Genomic DNA, 20,057 nt, shown 5'->3' with positions numbered 1-20,057 from the left:
TCCACCACTACAGCATTTTAAGTGTAGACCTGCCCTTAGGCAGAGCCCACACCAAATAGGAAGACCTATCTATCCCCCACACTCTTCTTTCACTGGGCTTTGGCATCCCTATGCCCTGGTTAAGGAGTTCAGTTCAACTGAGGGTGACCCCCTCAAATCAGGACAAGCTAAGCACAGTTCTGCTGCCCTTTACTCATAGGATAAGGATAACAACATTTCACTACCCATGCATTCAATTTGTAACCCAACACCAGCCAAAATTGATCACTTTGGCAATGCAGCACTGTTTCCTGAATACCTACGCAAGAGTAGGTGTTTATGTAAATATGGTCTGGTCCTGAAGTCCCCCCATCCCGCAACTCATTACGAGAGGTTATCATCATCACCATCATCATGTTCCTATTACGCCTCTGGCGTTTAGGGCAGTGACAAAGCTCCTCCACTCCTGTCTGTTTCTGGCAAGGTCAGGGGAGAGCTTATTCCGACCCGGCTTACATCCGTTTCTACGTCTCATTACAATAATCTGAAACCCACTAACTCTCCTTTGTCCTATGAGTGCGGAGGTGTTAATTGCCAATTTCATTCTGAATGGTTTCTTGCAATGTGTTAACTATTTATGTTCAACACTCTGTTCCACCTTGCATTGAGCGCTGACATTCTGATTACCTTTCCCAGACATGAAGAAGAGCTCTGTGCAGGTCAAAAACGTGTCTCTTTCACCAACAGAAGTTGGTCCAATAAAAGATATTAACTCACCCACCTTGTCTTTCACAATACTGTTTCCTAAATATATTGTGAGCCAAGCTTACTATCTCATAAGTACTTGAACTGCTTCTAATTGGGCAAAAGACTATAAGGCTGGCGGGTCCTGGCTGGTATATCATTGCTTACGGTGCTGAATAATAACCTGTTTAGGTTATTAGCCTAACTCACATCTATTTTTCAAAAACACAGTATATAAAAAATTGATATAGAAAGTTAAAGCAAGAGGAAGTTTAAAATGCAGCTTTTCTGATTTGGTATAGATGCTCAGAGGGGCAACAAACATGGTTTTATGGCTAACGATGGGTGATCTTTCTGACATTTGCTTGTCTTTGCAGTAACAGAAAGCAGAAGCCTGCTGGAATTCCTTTGGATAGCTTGAATATTTCATATAGTTTAACAAATAGATATATGCATGTTAGGTACTTTTTGAGAAGCACCATATGTAGGTAAGTAATGATAAATATATCCTAAACTTCAGTAGAGGCACGGGCAAGTTTAATGACCCATTAATAAAATTTATCATCATTTTTGTGTTAATATTGACGTCTCTCCCTACACCTGGCCACCAGAACCTTTCCAGACTATGAAGACCAATTGCAGGATATTCTGGCTTCAGGGACATACAGCTGTGCTGTCACTCTGGGAGGTTAGGTAGGGGGTTGATGGAAATGGTAGATGCCTGCCTGGCAGGTTCATCATAGCAGCGACCAGAGCTCAGTTGCTGGAAATATTTGAAAAAACTAGGCTGGCAAACAATTTAAACAAATAATCACCATTAATTGCAGTTTCAATCGCACTGTTAAACAATAATAGAATGCCAACTGAAATGTGTTATGAATATTGTGGATGTTTTTCTACATTTTCAAATATATTGATTTCAATTACAACACAGAATACAAAGTGTACAGTGCTCACTTTATATTATTTTTATTACAAATATTTGCATTGTAAAAAAGATAAAAGAAATAATATTTTTCAGTTTACCTCATACAAGTACTGTAATGCAATCTCTTTATCGTGAAAGTGCAATTTACAAATGTAGATTATTTTTAATCTTTATTAAGAAAGTTGGAGGACAGATCCCATATGAAAAATATCATTCCTAAATATCTACTTAAAGAGATAGCAAAGTAATCAATATTAGAACATTCACAGTTGTTAAGGAAGATTCTGAGAAATGTTTACAAAATCCTATTACAAAAGTGTTCCATTTTTCAACCAACACTCATATTCCGTAGCACTAAATGGCATGTGAATATGGGTTGCAAAACTGTTCAATAAAGTAAATGACTGTTTAGAAATGCATGTATGTCTAAATCAGGATTGTTTATCAAAGTTTAGATGTATAAGATAAGTACTTACACAATCACTGAAATACAAACTTTATTGAAAACAGAACTTATATAAAAAGGTCCGTCACTAATATATAGTGGAGCATTCCAATAATGAATTTAGGATAGACATATTAGAAAGGCAGAGATATATTACAAAATGCTACATGTGTGTATCTATGGCCTGAATAACTGCCTGATCCTCCCATTTTGTGCTCATGGGCCAGGCCCCAAAGCCGTGCTCTGTCGAGTAGAGTTCACCAAATACACAGACTATACAGACGTGTCCATGGAATCCATCACCTGGTCCTCCATCATTCCAATTCCTGTAACAATCCTGCTGGGTCTAGTGGGCTGCTAAGGATGCGTCACTGAAGCATCTCCAATACGACGGGATCTGCTTTTCACAGTTAGTAAGGGACTGGAGCCCACTGTTCATGTGTGTCACCTCCATGCTGAAAGTGTTCAAAATGGCTCCACGGCACAAATGGGATTAAGGAAATTTGACCCCTTTTCCCACTACTCTCTTGGCCTCTGAGAAGTATCCCAATATCTACTATGAAAATTGCCTGGAATACAGCAAGCCTAGAAGCAGCGCAAGGAATCCTGGGAGATCTACCTAGACTGCACACGGCTGTGTGAACACATGGTTTGTAACGTGACAGGGGCTACACCGATGCGAGCACCACAGTGTGAACATACACAAACAGTGTATCTAAACAGGTATAGTTAGACTGATTTAAACTACAACTGTGCAACCTTTAAAAATGGACATGACACTCGTCCGTGATCTAAGGACTAAAAAAATAAAGTGTAGGTTTGAGCCATAAGCATATACCATAGATTTACTGTGGTGGGAAGCACCTCTTAGAGAATTTTCTTTTGTTTACTCCAGCCATCCAGGTTCCCTGAATATTTCCTCAGCTCTTTGGAAGATACACCGTATACTTTCCACCTTGTGTAAGAGCTGCCAGTTTCCGTAAAAGCCGAGTCCAAGCCAAAAGGAAGTGTTTCAACACAAGTTTACTCAAGGTTGCTACAGGCTGTTCTTTCCCCTGTGCAAAGAGATTGTAAAACAAAGTCAACAAATGTGGGAAATTCCAGGTCTACTGAGTGGGAACAAAGTGGATGGGGAAAGGCACGTGGGGAAGTATATAAACCAGCAGCACCACACAGCAGCAATGAAACAGATCTCCCTCACTTCAGCTGCAAACCAGGTATGTGAGATTTTTTTTCCTTCCTTGAACTAGCAGCATGAATAGAACATGAAATTGAGCATTAGACACAGTCAGATTCCAATTTCGTGTCATTTAATCTAATCTGTGTTTGTGACTCCAGCCTGTGTTCCCTGGTTTTACTGAAGTTTGAGTTTCCTCTAACTCTTCTCTAGAGCAAGAGTTCACAAGTATGTTATTTAGCATCCACAACATGCTTGGTGCTATACAGTGTATATTAGTAGATGAAGACTAATCCCAGGTTTTTTAAAAGGTATTTAAGCACCTAAATATGCAGATAGGCACCTAGTGAGATACCTGCTCTTTAGGCACCTAAATCCCCTTTAAGAAATCTGGTCCATAGTCCCTGTTCCAATGAGTTTTACAGACAAAACAGTTCAGTCTAACATTTTAGTTGTGTGTGGCCCCAAAGCTAAGCAACTAACTAAATGTGGCAGATTTTCAGAGATGTTGAGCCACTCCAACTAATGCTGAATTCAGTAAGTGCTCAGCCCACATGTATCAAAGTGCATTAATATGGACTTGGAGATCAAAATTTTGAAAACATGTTTTAAAATACAGGCCCTTATGCTCTGGTGAGGAAATGAAGATGCATTGTGAGAGCCATTCATTTTGTATGTAAATGTTTTAGCTGCTTTGGTGGATTTCCATTGAAAAACTGAGCGGGAGGAGTGAGTTTTTTGGAGGGATCTGAATGACAAGACAGTGATTTTCTAGTACTTCCAGGGGTAACACTGTCCAAATTCAGAACTCTTCCACCCTTCCCAGGCTCAGTCCTCCACAACCTCTTTGCCCCTTTCTAAGCTCTGCAAAGTTCTTCCTCACTTTATTCCAAACTGCTGCTTTCCAGAACTTTCTCCATAGAAACCAAGATCCTTTCAAGCCACTGACCCTCACTGCTTCTTCTCTGGAGTTTTTCTTCTCCCAGGCCTCTTTCAGAAGTCTCCTCTCCCCAGCTGCCCTCTCCCTTCAGGGTTAGTCCCAGGATACCAGATCGTTCCTATAGGCACTTCCATGGTTTCTTTCCCCCAGAAAGAAAACTCCCACCTACCTCTCTCCTGAGTCTCCTCTCCCTAGTGCCCTTCAGTCCTTTCTTTATAGGAATCACCCAGTTTGGTTCTACCCAGCAGGATCCACTCCAGAATTACCTGTCTCCCGGTTCTAGGTGGCACAATATGGGCTAGTCGGGCTCCTTAGCTCCCCTCAAGCCATCACTTGTAATGTGGAGTTTATAAACCCCATCACAGGACAGTTAAAAAGAGGCTGAATAACTGCAGGGGATATTTAGAGAATACCTGTGATTTTATTATGAGGGCCTGATCGTGCAAACCATTACTCAGCTCAGCATCCCTAACTGACAGAAGCAGTTCCACCAGTCTAGACCAGACCTTTAGATGATTTTCAAAATGGAGCACTTCCTCTCGTGTGACTTTAGCATGTCCTGTGTCCAAATACAAGAGTGCTTCATCATTGGTAGATTGTGGAACGATTCACGCAATGTATCCTAGGGTCCCCCTAGGTTTAACAACCACCGAGACTGAATTGCATTTGCTCAATTGTGTTATTCTGTGTGACAGCACTGAGGTGGACTAAACCAACAGCCCTGTGCACTGCAAGAATGACATCTAGTCAGGTACCGAACCTCCAATGCCCTGGGGACAAAGCCCTTATAACCGTTATTTCCTTAAAAGACAAGACAAATATGAACTAAAACATAGGATATTCAGCAGAACTTTCCCTCATCATGCCTCATTATGTCCCTTTATGCACCCTACAAAGTTACCTCCATGGTGTTTACACCTTCAGTTGTGTAAAGATTGCTACCATGTTCCCCCCGCAGGCCCTTGTCATCACTAACCCCAGCTCTGTGTACTTAGCTCTTTTGAGCTTTCCTCCGTGGTCAGTCCCTCAGCCTCTGGTGGGTTTTGTGGCTCTTCTCTGAATTGCTGCTACTGACTCGGATAGCTTTCCGCGTCTGAGGTGAACACAGGGTTCCAGAGTGGCAGGCCAGAGCTGTCTAGTAAGGGAGTCCCACCTCCGTGCTCTGAGGCGTGCTGACTCTCCACATGCAGCCCACTAATGACACTGCCTTTTTTTTTTAAAGAAAATTGCTTGTTCTCATCCCCAGGTGTCTGTTTAAAGCCTTTCTACACAAAATGAGGAACCTGATTGTGTGTGCGCTCGCCCTAGCGCTGATGGCACAAGGTGGGTCCCCCGTTTGTAAAGCCTCTGTTGCTTCTCACCATCCTTCATGTTTTCCTAACTGACCCTTTTGTTCAATATGAAACCTTAGAAAGCAAAAGTTAGACAAAGGGGAGTTCTACACTTATGGCAGGGTGTACGGTACAGATGCTGCATGCCTAGCGAGTACAGCGATAAACAGCATAGCAGGCCGTGAGACACGGCCTATGTGAGTAGAATGTTCTACACACCTGAACCGTAGGGTGTATACACTGCACAACTCACTACCAGCCCAAGCCATGCCTCCCTCATCTACACGGATATTTTTAGATATTATTGTCCCACCGCCTCCTGGCGGTGGAGCTTTTCTATACTGCAGGGAAAGACTCTGCTAGTGGGAAAAGGCTCTTATGCGGGGGATGCAGTGGGGAAAGGCTCCAGCAGCAAGGAGGTGCCAGAGCCTTTCTCCACTGCCTCCCTCCTGCCAGAGCCTTTCCCTGCTGCCTGTAGCTATGCCTACCCCACATGCTACCGCAAGTACAGACAAGCATAGACAACGTCAGAGACTGATCCATCCTCCACATGCCTACCAAATCTACCATGTTTCCATAGCTAGATATCTATCTATGCTACTTATAACCACCCCAATACCATAGTATCTGATCACCTCACAATCCTTAATGATTTTACCTAAACAACACCCTTAGGAAACAGGGCAGTGCTATTATACCCATTGTACAGATAGGGAACTGAGCCACAGAGTCGCAAAGTGACTTGCCTAAGGTCATCACAGTCTGTGGCACACCAGGGAAATGAACCCACATCTCAAGTTCCAAGCTCGTCATACCCTACTTACTGGGCCAGCCTTCTGTTCAATCTACCCTGCCCCCACAAAGAAAAATTGGTGGTGTTGTACCAATAAAATAAAAACCAGCAGGATCTTATTAAAGGGAAAAAGGCAAAATACCACATTTATTGTGAATACAGAAAGAATCATAGTAAGCAGTTAGTTATAGTTATAACATTCCATTCAATCTCAAATTTATTCTCACATTCATTCATTCATTCATTCATACACACACACACACACACAGGTTCTGCAAGGTTGTTATCATAGTTACCAGCCTTAGAGTTGCTCATGCCAAGCCACTGGCCAGGTGGCCTGGACATGAGGAGGGAGCAGGGCCTTGTCAGATGCTCATCTGATGCTCCTGGAAGTTGGTTTGCAGAATCAGACCCCAAAGTTCTCACTTTTTAGAGTCTATTTTTATAGGAATTTCTTCCTATGCCAGTCTATGGGAATTGCTTCATCATGCTGTTGCTGAATCAATCAGCAGATAGCACATTCCTGACGGCTCCAAGATGTTATCTTGTTCTTTGGTTCTCCCATTCTTGAGGCTGTTGGGTGGATTCCAGTCTGCCCTCCGGGTGGGGTCCTCTGGTTATTTCCACTTGACGCCTTCTTCAGCCGATGGACACTGGATTCTTAGGCTGGCACCTCCCTGATCATTCAGTTATTATCCACACCAAGCATCCATCCACATACATCCTCTATCTCTATTTTAATCACAATGGTTAATACAACAAAAGGGCGGGGAGTCTCTGGGTGCTGTTTCTGTTGTTAGAGTATTGCTTTGAGTCTCTCTCTCTGTGAATTGCTTTGAGAACAGACTCTGTCTTGGAATGTACTAACACAATTAGCAGCTTGCAAGTTTCACACATAGAGGGAGAGAAACAGTACCAAAAACCAAGAGACCTCTTAATTAGTAATACCCTGGAATTTAAACTCTGGGGAATCAAACTCATTTGTGATTTTAATACAGAACTTCTTTAATATGATCCAACATAATCCCCCTTTTGACACTAAGATTTATAATCGTCAGTGTCACTTTCTATGTAGCCTATTCAAGAGAAAGTACTGTGAGGCAATTTGAGTTTGTGATTCCAATTCATGCCACATACATGATCCTGGTGATGTATCTTTACTACAAGGTTCTGGGGCAACAGGCAAGGTGAGGCACACCCACTTTTGAGGAGTCCATTCGGTACAACCTCTAGTGTCCAATAGCTTCCCTCCCTCCCCAGCTCACTGGCTCAAGGTCCAGGGTAGCCAAAAGGATCCCATGTGTAATATGGGGAGTGGGTTAACCTTCAATACCTTTGCCACCAGGGACTGTTGGTGTGCAATTCTGACAACAATTTCTCCCATTAACAAGTCTGGTTTACAATAGTGGAAACATATTGCATCCATTCATATTGATAAGTGTCAAACAATGATCTCTTTCTTTTTTAACAAATGCATCAAACCCTTAATATTTCCCAATATGACCCAGAACATTTTGTGTTCCAAAGTAGCTAGTGCAAGTATCTGCATTTCAGTGCATCCCATAGCTATGGCTGTGTAGTTTCCTATTTCTAATATTTTTTTTTCTTATGGATAAGCCATGTGGTAGTATTAAGCCATTACTAAAGATTCCATTGGCCGTTTAGGTTACCCAGACCAATTTGGACCAAGTCTACATTGGCATGTACTTGTTTTTGTATCAGGCTGTCCTGTAGCTGGGACAGAAAGCTTAATTTATTTTTAAGTTCCTGCAGGTCTTCAGTATTTTTTTTTTTAAACACACAACAGTGCTAGCAACAACACAAAACACAAGACAAAACATAGAACACAGAACACAGAACACAATTTCTATTGTGACAGTAGATTCATGGTATTGGGTTGCTTTTCAGCTGGCATCAGCTTTTCCTGATTTTCTGAAAGACAAAAAGAACATGTTTCTACCCCTTTTGGGGTGGCAGATTATTGCTTAAAATATTTCTTTTACAAATACCCTTGCTGATTGCAGGCAAAACAGAGAAATTGCCCCCATATTTTCCTGTTTTTGTTCTATAGGCAGGCCAGGTTTCAAAGGCTTTTATCTTTTAAGGGTTATGGGGAAATTATCCCACTGTTTAGTCATTAAATCCCTGAGTTTTCCTTCTTATACAGCAGACCAAGTTTATAATGTTTTTCCTGCTGTGTTAAGCTTTAAGTTTTATTTACAGGTAATAACTGAGAAGCATCATTACCATACGACCTTAAAGGATTTTTTGTTACAGGGATACTTATTATCATTATTATCCCATGCCTTTTATTTAGACAATTTGTTTGCTGACCAGGTATGTCCTTTATCTGCAGCTCCTTTGTGCTGCTAGTTCTTTCCTTCCTTTATCATTTAGGTCATTTGCATTTTCACAGAAACTTCCTGCTTTTGGATTTAAAGCCATCAGCAGCTCAGAGACTCTATCTTAAAAGGGACACAATCAACTTTCACCAGAGTTTTGATTACTTTTAACTTCTGCTTCCAAAACACACAGCAATCTGAAAAAGAAAACCCAACCTATTGTGGCTCCCTTTGGAGCCCTAATAGCATTTTAATTAAGTAGCATGGTATGTTTGCATTTCTTTTGCCCCTTCTACAATATACCCTGCACATGTTCTGGGGCAAATGCACATTCCTTCCATAGTTTAACTTCTATAACATTATCCAGATCCATTTTTACATAAGGTGTCACTATTTCTTTTTTTGCTTACAGAGTTTTCATGTACCTTTATCAAAGTGACAGTCTGATTACTCAGTGTTTCTAACATTGCTCCTTTTTGTTTTGTGCACCTCACCCCTGCTGTTGCTTCAGAGAGGCACTGTCTTTTTTAATTTTTTTTTTTTACTACAACTCTCATCTGCTATTTTGTTACAAAAACAAACAAACAAAAAACAAACAAAAAGAATCCAAAAAAAAATTTTTTTTATATTCTCCTGATTTTGACTGCCCTGCTGCAGCCACAACTTAAAAACATTTTAAATTTTGTAAAGCATTGAGTTACCTTTTAAGGGTTAAATGCCAAATCCCAAAGCCAAACAACACTAATTACCTGTGTCTAGCAAAAAGGTCTGTCAGTTTTGCAACTTTGAATTAAAGAGTCAAATGGATTTTTAGTGGCATTATTTAAAACAAAAACAAAACTAACTGGTCCTTAGAACTTTACATATTTACACACACACAGACAGATACATACACATTTTCTTTTCCTTAACATCCCTTCCACACTGCTCTGTTTTTTACATCTTACATTCCCTTTATACATTTGAGGCAGTTAAGTTCCAATAGAACCCTCTTATGTTCTTTTAGCAAATTTGACTAAATTGTCCAGTCAAATGATTTTAATCAGTTTATTTTTGCCTGGCTAATTTACAGACATTCCTTTGGAAAAGGGCCCATTTTTCTTTCAGAATGGCTGCAAAGAAACCAAGAATGCTCTAACACTTTTCCTTTTTAACATTTTTGGTTAAAAGTTGTTTGGGTGAAATACAAAGTTTAACTGCTTAATTCCCTCCAGCCTCTGCAGAGTTAACTTTTTTTTCTTTTTTTTTTTACTCTCTTTTCTCTTTGTAATTATGCCTGGGGGTGCCATACATAGGACCTTCTCCCCCTTTACCTGCCTCCCTCCAGCCTCTGCAGAGTTAACTTTTTCACTCTTTTTGTATTCCTGGAGTGCCTCTTTCACTATTTTCAGCTGGCTTTGGATATTTGTAGCCAGCACCTTCCAATTGTCTGCTCCCTTTTCCATTTGTGCCTTTTCCTCTTTACATGAAGACAAGCGGAGGGAAGAATCCTTACATGCCTCCCACAACAACCAAATTGCTGCTGCATCTCTTTTGGCAGCACTAGAAGGTTTGTATATGAGGATATACTGAGCCAATCTATCCTCTAGGTCCGAAATAGTGCAGACATCAGCTAGGCCTTGTTTAGTCCAAGGACTGTGCCCAAATTTTTGAAGGATTTGTTTAAAAGGTGTAATTTCTTTAACAAAAGGTGAGGTTGGAGTTCCTTCTGACTCCATTCCTCCCTCTAGTACTGGCTTACCCTGTTTTCTTTTAAACATCTTAACATGGATATTTCAATCTCTTTGTCACTGCTGGTATTACTTAGCAAGTGACACAGCCTAGATTCTGAAATCATAGCTTAATCTATGTGTTTTTCCCCTGCTACCTTCCCGGAGGCCAGCAGGTCCCCTGCTACCTTCCCAGAGGCCAGCAGGTCCAGTTAACCTATTTCTCCCTGCTACCTTCTCGGAGGCCAGCAGGTCTGGTTAACCTGTTTCTCCCTGCTACCTTCTCGGAGGCCAGCAGGTCTAGTTTAATCTGTTTTCCCTGCTACCTTCTCGGAGGCCAGCAGGTCCCCTGCTACCTTCTCGGAGGCCAGCAGGTCTAGTTTAATCTGTTTTCCCTACTACCTTCTCGGAGGCCAGCAGGTCCCCTGCTACCTTCTCGGAGGCCAGCAGGTCTGGTTTAATCTGTTTTTCCTGCTACCTTCTCGGAGGCCAGCAGGTCCCCTGCTACCTTCTCGGAGGCCAGCAGGTCTGGTTTAATCTGTTTTCCCTACTACCTTCTCGGAGGCCAGCAGGTCCCCTGCTACCTTCTCGGAGGCCAGCAGGTCTGGTTTAATCTGTTTTTCCTGCTACCTTCTCGGAGGCCAGCAGGTCTGGTTTAATCTGTTTTCCCTACTACCTTCTCGGAGGCCAGCAGGTCCCCTGCTACCTTCTCGGAGGCCAGCAGGTCTGGTTTAATCTGTTTTTCCTGCTACCTTCTCGGAGGCCAGCAGGTCCCCTGCTACCTTCTCAGAGGCCAGCAGGTCTGGTTAACCTAATAGAAATGCCTAGCTCACTAGAGCTGGCGGTGTGCACACCAATATTTACAATAACTGAGGTTTTTTACCAATATTCCCCCTTTCGCAATTCTCCACCAAAATGTTGTACCAATAAAATAAAAACCAGCAGGATCTTATTAAAGGGAAAAAGGCAAAATACCACATTTATTGTGAATACAGAAAGAATCATAGTAAGCAGTTAGTTATAGTTATAACATTCCATTCAATCTCAAATTTATTCTCACATTCATTCATTCATTCATTCATACACACACACACACACACAGGTTCTGCAAGGTTGTTATCATAGTTACCAGCCTTAGAGTTGCTCATGCCAAGCCACTGGCCAGGTGGCCTGGACATGAGGAGGGAGCAGGGCCTTGTCAGATGCTCATCTGATGCTCCTGGAAGTTGGTTTGCAGAATCAGACCCCAAAGTTCTCACTTTTTAGAGTCTATTTTTATAGGAATTTCTTCCTATGCCAGTCTATGGGAATTGCTTCATCATGCTGTTGCTGAATCAATCAGCAGATAGCACATTCCTGACGGCTCCAAGATGTTATCTTGTTCTTTGGTTCTCCCATTCTTGAGGCTGTTGGGTGGATTCCAGTCTGCCCTCCGGGTGGGGTCCTCTGGTTATTTCCACTTGACGCCTTCTTCAGCCGATGGACACTGGATTCTTAGGCTGGCACCTCCCTGATCATTCAGTTATTATCCACACCAAGCATCCATCCACATACATCCTCTATCTCTATTTTAATCACAATGGTTAATACAACAAAAGGGCGGGGAGTCTCTGGGTGCTGTTTCTGTTGTTAGAGTATTGCTTTGAGTCTCTCTCTCTGTGAATTGCTTTGAGAACAGACTCTGTCTTGGAATGTACTAACACAATTAGCAGCTTGCAAGTTTCACACATAGAGGGAGAGAAACAGTACCAAAAACCAAGAGACCTCTTAATTAGTGATACCCTGGAATTTAAACTCTGGGGAATCAAACTCATTTGTGATTTTAATACAGAACTTCTTTAATATGATCCAACAGTGGGAAGGCCTTGCATTTCAATTCACTCCTGGAGGAAAGGTGGCACCTTGGCCGTTATCCTGTTGATCCTCTGTGTTTTGTCTCTTGTCTTCTTTAGCCGTTGTGTCTCTGGAGTGCTATCACTGCCCTAATGGAGGAAGATGCTTTACCACTCAGAAATGCAGGGATGACCAGGATCAATGTATTACCATGTTCTTCCCTTTCACTGGTAAGGAGGATAGAGGCAGGGGAACAGGCTAGGGTCACAGATACTTCAGACTAATGTGATACGGAGCTAAGTATATAGCAGCCACAGTGGGTTAGGCCTAAGTCTTTGACCAAGCTCCCCAGCCTGGGTGAGTGTCGGAGGGGCCTGAAGATAATTAACATTGAGCGTCCAGCCCAACCCTGCCCATTGTAACCAGAAGGAGAGCTGCTGGATAACTGCTATGGTACCACAAGAGGCAATGAGGTGTGAAGATGGGAAACAGAGACAAAGCAACAAGGGAAAAGGGAGGATAAACAGTGAGAAGTAGCAAGGAAATGGATAAGGCAGAAGGGAAGAAAAGAGGAGCAGAGGAAGGGGTGAGAAGAAAGAAGAAAGGTGGAGAAGCAGAACATGAAAAGGGAATAAGTGGTGGCCTCACCCAAGTATGCCTACTCACTAAATTCCTGGAGTTACTCCATCTCCCCCTCTCTCTCTCTTCCTGTCCTTCAGCTAAATACGCTAAGCGATGCTCCAGGACGTATGAATGTGAAGTCATGAAGGCAATGGGGGGGTCTGCAGTGAAGGCCATTTGCTGCGGCACTGACCGGTGCAACCGATAGACAGGAGCTCCTGCACTCTCAAGACCAACACCAGCAGGGTCTCCTCCTCCCTCTGCAGTGTGACTGGAAATCCTCACTGAGGGTCCTTGCTGCCATCTCTCTCTCACACTCACACACACACACACACACACACACTCTTTATTCTTATTTTAGAGAAGAACACACATTTGCCATGGATGTTTTCAGCAGCTGTACTAGTGACTCCATGGACAGCACTAATAATAAAAGGATATTACAGCCCCAAATCAGCTGCAGTTGCTTTGGCTTTATGTCCATTTACTAACAAACATAACAATCTTTCCTGTTTAATTAGAGCACATAAAGATGAGGGCTGATAATGCAGGTAACAGACAGGTAGTGCAAGCTTTCCCCACACACAGCGCTGTCAGTTCTGATCTGCAATACACCTGTCATTCCACTCCTGGATTCGCTTGTATTTCTGCCAGCTCATCTCAACCCTGCGCCGCAGCAACTCCTGCTACTCAGTCCTCAATCACTTGCATACACCCACCCGCTCACAGAGAACTGCTTATTTCCCTCAGTCCTGCCCTGCAGCCCCCTGCTATTCCAGTCCTAGGCTCCCCACACAGCTCTGACAATGCTCCTCAGTCCTTCCTTCCTGACCTCATGGGACCAGGAGCATGTGGATGAGACCAACCACGCAGATACCTGGGAAAGAATTCTCTGTAATAACTCAGAGCGGAGCCGTAACTAAGCATTTCAGCACCCGGGGCCATCAATCATATTTACGCCCCCTAGAGGTGATGTGTTGGAGGCACGTGCCCCTCCAGATTTCTGCCTCCCATTTAACACAGGTTTTCAAACTGTGAAGTGCGCATCCCTAGGGAGATGCACAGCACAGTTTGAAAACCATCGCCTCCTGCCAGGAGCCAGCAGATTAGAAGCTGGAGGGAGCTGTCTGGCCCGCTATGCTGTGGGAGCCAGTGCCCTGGCTGGCTGCTCAGCAGCCCTCCCTGCCCTGCTCCCTGAGCCAGCTGCCTCTGCACGGTCAGGCACTCCCCAGGCAGGATGGGCAGCACAGCTCCGAGCTGCACCCCTGACACAATCTGCCCCAAAACGATCCAAGCGCCAGCCAGCGAAACCCCCTGGAGCCAGACCCTGCCCAAGGAGTCTGGCTGCCATGAGATGCTCCTCAAGGTGCTCCCTGCATTATTCCTCCCCCTTGGGCACCTGCCTCTCAGCAGGGTGGTCACAACCCAGTCACTGCCTGGGGACCTGCCATTGCAGCTGGGTCACTCTGCCTGCACTCAGAGCAGAACCCCTTGCTCCCCTAGGCTGCCCTGCTCCAGCGCCATGGCTGCCAGGCTTGCGATCACACAGCCGGAGCTCAGCTACCAGGGCGGAGTGACTCCTGCCAGCTCCAGAAACCAAGGCTGTAAGAACAGAGCAACCCTAGGGTTACCATATTTCAAGTTCCCAAATAGAGGACACTACTAGGCAGAGGGGGTGAGAAATTGGAGGAGGCACTTAGGGGGTGCTGCCAGGGATGTCTGTGTACTGGGATGGATATTTGGGAGGTGCCTGGGGGGGGGAGATACCTGTGGTAGGAGTATCCACTGGATGTGGGCTGCCACGGCTGGGAGAGGATGGGCCAGCTTAATGGGGGAGCTGAGCCCCAGCTGCTACTGCTGCCACTGGCATCATATGTTGATCAAGCCCACCCAGCCTCTGATCAGGTTTTCTGAATGGTCCTTACAGGATTTGTGGGGATATTTACATTTTGGCTGAATCCACAATGATCTGAGACCCCAGAGCACACAGGCCTTAGTTAACTTGAATGGTTTTTTTTAGTTAACTTGAGCTAAATTCCGAGTAAAGACTAGACAAGGCCATCTGTACTTTTCACGTAAGTTAGCATAATGCACGAAGAAACTAGAGCTGGACCAATTAGCCACATACTAGGATTCCAATGCCCCCAGAGCTTCAGCGGCCTGGTATCCCCTCCCATCCTCTCAGAATGAGTGCGATGTCATGAAGGTCATGGGCAGATCAGTACTGAAGGCTGTTTGCTGCAGTCTAATCTGTGCATGCAAGACTGGCAAGTTGAGGGCTCCTCCACATGCAAGACTGGCATGTTGTTATCTCCTTTCACATTGCACAGCAACTGGACCCTTCACGAAGGATACTTCACTGCTCTCTTTTTTTTTTTTTTCCTCCTGGAATCCGAACAAACTTGGAAGCTGATATTTCCAACATCTCTACTAGTAACTCCCTGGAGAGACTCACATGCCAGGATAGCGATGATCAAAAATATTAAAATGTAAAATCAGCTGAAATGGTTGTTTATAAGTAAGTATTTATAAAATGTAACAACTGTTAAAGCTTAAGTGATGCACAGAAATGTGAAGGGCCGACAGGTATAGTGCAAGTGTAAGCGAGGGAATGGTCCCGCTATTGTGGGGAACTTTCCTAGCTTCTGCACTACCCCAGTGAGGTGGGCTAGTGAAAGGATCTGAGTCCTCGCTCCCACTTCCTTTATGCAGAGGTCTCCCTGCTCTTGAGGGTCTCCCCTTCCATTCTCCTGTCTGGCAGAGTCCTCGTAACCCCAACAAGGCTGGGCCCAGGATTCCTGGGGGGGCTTGACCCTCAACCCTGCTGCAGTCACCTAGGACAGGGGCTAGGGTGTCCCCACTCCGGGGTACTCTCTCTCTCTCTCTGCACTGGGCACTTCCCTGACCCACTGATCATTACATACAATTTAAAGCAAATATGTGTTATTTAATCAACAATTAATTAAAAAAAAATAAGAAAAAATGGGAAAGGTTAAAGGAAAACACATCACCCTGCTCTGCGGCAGGGAACATCACAAACAGTGTCTCTGGACGTCAGGGCACTTCACAGTCTGTTCCTTGTAGGTCCCAGGTCTCCTTCTCAGGCCCTGGATGTGCTGCGGGGACGCTGCAGGTTGGACACTTGCTCTGGTAGTAGCCACACACCTTCAGGCTTTGGGTGCTGGGACCCTTCTTCCCAGCATCATCCCCTTGTCGGGTTAAGATCACCCTCCCAGTCTGGCCTGCAAGGACCCTTGGCTGGGGGTGTCTTTCTGCACTGGGCCCTTTGCCCAGGGTCCCCCCTTGGCTGGCCCCAGTTGCTCACCACACATGGCTCTGTGGCTGCAGCTCTGCTCCCAGCACAGGATCTGCTCTCCCTGGGCTGCTTCTCTGACTCTGCTCCCAACTCTGACCTGCTTCCTGGGCTGCTTTTCTGGCCCCTCTGGCTCTGGCACAGCTCTGCTCCCTAGCTCAGCTTGGGCCTCTGCGTTCTTCTTAGCTCGACCCAACTCTATCTGACTCAGACAATTCCCGCTCACGCAGAGGAGGGGACCCCCCTGGCCTCCTGACTAGCCTGCCCGCCCTGTCATTCAGGCTGACCTGGAGTACTGCTTCTCCCCATTGCCCCTGTGGACTGTCAGTCTAAGGGTCCTGATTTCCCCATTGACCCTTCTCCTTTTAGTACTGGGAGCTAGCCAACCAAAACACCCCCACTGAATGTTAGCAAGGGGGCAACAGTCCCCTTACACAAGCCTCAATCAGTCAGACCTAACCTGCAGCACCTGGATGTGTCAGTCCTGGATCCCAACAAAGTCCTGCCAGCGCACTTCAGTCATATAACACAGCAATCCCTGCTACAGAGTCCTGAATTTCTTGCACCCCGCTCCCACATTAGCTTTAGAGTACTGCTAATTCTTTTCAATCTCTGCTTGAATCTATCCCTCTGCTATTCCAGGCCTGGGCTCCTGCACACAGCTCTGCTAATGCATGTGAAAAGATTCCATAGAATCTAATGAGATTAAATTTCTGAATGGAGAAAACCAACCACAATAGTCTGAATGAGTAAAAGTCTGAAGTGGTATCAAGGGTGTGCACAGGGGAGAGCAAGCAGGGACATGCCCTGCCCTCAATAATCGGCACGGGCACTGAACTCCTCCCGCCCCGAAGCTGATGGCTTGTCCAGGACCTGGCAGGAATAGCCATCACCGCAGGAGCCCAGGGGACTCCGGGGAGAGCTGACAGCTCCTCCACCCCCTGGGCCCCAGCAGGGGCACAGAATGAGCCCATCTAAAAACAGTCAACATTTTTATTCCTGTGCACACCCCCGAGTGGTCTGAATACAAATATACTAATTTGGAAAAAGAACAAGGAGGACTTGTGGCATCTTAGAGACTAACACATTTATTATTAACAGTTAATTATTTAATAAATGTGTTAGTCTCTAAGGTGCCACAAGTCCTCCTTGTTCTTTTTGCTGATACATAGCTACCACTCTAATACTAATTTGTGTTACTACTGGTCTCCAGATTAAATGTATGATATTAAGGAAGAACAGAATGGCAAATAAGTCTAATTAAACAAAAATGGGTTATTTAAACTACCCACATATAAATGGTTTCAGAGTAGCAGCCGTGTTAGTCTGTATTCGCAAAAAGAAAAGGAGGACTTGTGGCACCTTAGAGACTAACCAATTTATTTGAGCAGAAGCTTTCCTAGAATATCAGGGTTGGAAGGGACCTCAAGAGATCATCTAGTCCAACCCCCTGCTCAAAGCAGGACCAATCCCCCATTTTTGCCTCAGATCCCTAAGTGGCCCTCTCAAGGATTGAACTTACAACCCTGGGTTTAGCAGGTCAATGCTCAAACCACTGAGCTATCCCTCCCCCATACATCAGATGTATGTAGCTGTGCTCACAAAAGCTTATGCTCAAATAAATTTGTTAGTCTCTAAGGTGCCACAAGTCCTCCTTTTCTTTTTACAGTTATACCAGTCTAACCCGCAATGTAGATGGCACTATGTCAATAGGAGAGCTTCTCTGATCAACATAGCTACCCCCTCTCATGTGGCAGATTAAGTACACCGGCAAGAGAAGGTCTTCAGTCAGCATAGTAGTGTTTTCTCTGAAACACTGCACTAGGGCAGCTGCAAATTTTTTTTATTTTTATTTTATTTTTTAAAGTGTAGCCCTGCTCATAAGGAAAACTTATCCCAAGTGGAAACATCCGTCCCCACCCTCTTTTCCCTTTCAATGGGCTTTGGCATCTCTACCCACTGCTTAGCGAGTGCAGTTCAAATGAGGGTGAGCCCCCCACCCCTCTCAATCAGAACAAACTAAGCACAGTTCTGTTGCCCTTTACTCATACAATCAGGATAACATCATATCATTACCCCTGCATTCAAAGTGATTTGTTGTAACCCAACAACAGCCAAAACTGACCACTTTGGCAACGCAGTGCTGTTTCCTGAGTACCTAGGCAGAGTAGGTGTTTATGCAAATACCCTCTGGTCCTGCAGTCTTTCCCCCCGCCCCCGCAAGCTCATTACTAGATGTCAGGGGAGATCTCATTCAGACCCTGCTTTCATCAGTTTTACGACTCATTGCAATAATCTGTAACCCATTAAGTCTCCTTTGTCCTATGACTGCAGAGGTGTTAATTGGCCACTTCATTCTGAATGGTTTCTTAGAACATGTGTTAACTATGCTTAACACGCTGTTCCACCTTGTATTTAGCTGTGACACTGATTACTTTCCCCCAGACCTGAAGAAGAGCTCTGTGAAGCTCAAAAGCTTGTCTCGTTCACCAACAGAAGTTGGTCCAATAAAAGATATTACCTCATCTATCTTGTCTTTCACAATACTGTTTCCCACATATATTGGGAGTCCAGTTTACTATCTCAGATACTTAAACTGCTTCTAATCAGGCAAAAAACTTTAAGAGAAAGTGGGTCCTGTCTGGTATATCATTGTTTACTGTGCTCAATAATAAACTGTTTAGGCTATCAACCTAACACATCTATTTTTCAAAACACAGTATAAGAGAAATTGGCATAGAAAGTTATATTATTTTGATTACAAATATTTGCACTGTAAAAAAAGTATTTTTCTCATACAAGTACTGTAATATAATCTCTTTATCGTGAAAGTGCAACTTACAAATGTAGAAATATTTTTACATAACTGCACTCAAAAAACAAAACAATCAAAAACTTTAGAGCCTACAAGGCCACCCAGTCCTACTTCTTGTTCAGCCAATCGCTAAGACAAACAAGTTTGTTTACATTTATAGGAGATCATAGAATATTAGATTTGGAAGAGACTTCAGGAAGTCATCTAGTCCAAGCCCTTTCTCAAAGCAGGACCAACCCCAACTAAATCATCCCAGCCATGGCTTTGTCAAACCGGGCCTTAAAAACCTCTACGGATAGCAATTCCACCACCTCCGTAGGTAACCCATTCCAGTGCCTCACCACCCTCCTAGTGAAATTGTTTTTCCTAATATCCAACCTAGACCTCCCCCACTGCAACTTGAGACCATTGCTCCCTGTTCTGTCATCTGCCACCAGTGAGACCAGCGTAGCTCCATTCTCTTTGGAAACCCCCCTCCTCTCGGGAAGTTGAAGGCTGCTATCAAATCTCCCCCCTCCACTCTTCTCTTCTGCAGACTAAATAACCCCAGTTCCCTCAGCCTCTCCTCATAAGTCATGTGCCCCAGCCCCGTAATTGTTTTTGTTGCCCTCCGCTGGACTCTCTTCAATTTGTCCATATCCCTTCTGCAGTGGGCGCCCAAAACTGGACACAATACTCCAGATGCGGCCTCACCATTGCCGAACAGAGGGGAATAATCACTTCCCTCGATCTGCTGGCAATGCTCCTACTAATGCAACGCAATATGCCATTAGCCTTCTTGGCAACCAGGGCACACTGCTGACTCATATCCAGCTTCTCATCCCTGTAATCCCCAGGTACTTTTCTGCAGAACTGCTGCTTAGCCAGTCGGTCCCCAGCCTGTAACAGTGCATGGGATTCTTCCATCCTAAGTGCAGGACTCTTCACTTGTCCTTGTTGAACCTATTCAGATTTCTTTTGGCCCAATCCTCCAATTTGTCTAGGTCAGTCTGGACCCTATCCCTATCCTCCAGCATATCTACCTCTCCCCCCAGTTTAGTGTCATCTGCAAACTTGCTGACGGTGTAATCCATCCCATCATCTAGAT

The 20,057-nt window shown here is 44.4% G+C and overlaps 1 protein-coding gene across 1 annotated transcript; it reads left to right on the top strand.

Moving 5' to 3' along the window:
• Positions 1–3,206: 3,206 nt before the first annotated feature.
• Positions 3,207–13,295, top strand: LOC311514411 (CD59A glycoprotein-like). The gene is made up of 4 exons (XM_084616970.1): positions 3,207–3,313; positions 5,460–5,536; positions 12,341–12,451; positions 12,941–13,295. Exons 2-4 carry the CDS (start codon positions 5,488–5,490, stop codon positions 13,048–13,050), a joined length of 270 nt encoding a protein of 89 aa, XP_084473096.1. The 5' UTR covers positions 3,207–3,313; positions 5,460–5,487; the 3' UTR covers positions 13,051–13,295.
• The last annotated feature ends 6,762 nt before the right edge of the window (positions 13,296–20,057 follow it).

Source organism: Lepidochelys olivacea, assembly GCF_965140295.1.
Source record: "Lepidochelys olivacea isolate rLepOli2 genome assembly, chromosome: 1".
Classification (NCBI taxonomy): domain Eukaryota; kingdom Metazoa; phylum Chordata; order Testudines; family Cheloniidae; genus Lepidochelys; species Lepidochelys olivacea.
This window is presented reverse-complemented; position numbering and strand designations above follow the sequence as displayed.

Excerpts from the sequence above, each read along its gene's own strand:
- LOC311514411 (XM_084616970.1), top strand. The coding sequence starts at position 5,488 with ATGAGGAACCTGATTGTGTGTGCGCTCGCCCTAGCGCTGATGGCACAA. Across the intron at positions 5,537-12,340 it reads CCTAGCGCTGATGGCACAAG|CCGTTGTGTCTCTGGAGTGC; the intron begins GTGGGTCCCCCG and ends TGTCTTCTTTAG. Across the intron at positions 12,452-12,940 it reads CATGTTCTTCCCTTTCACTG|CTAAATACGCTAAGCGATGC; the intron begins GTAAGGAGGATA and ends CCTGTCCTTCAG.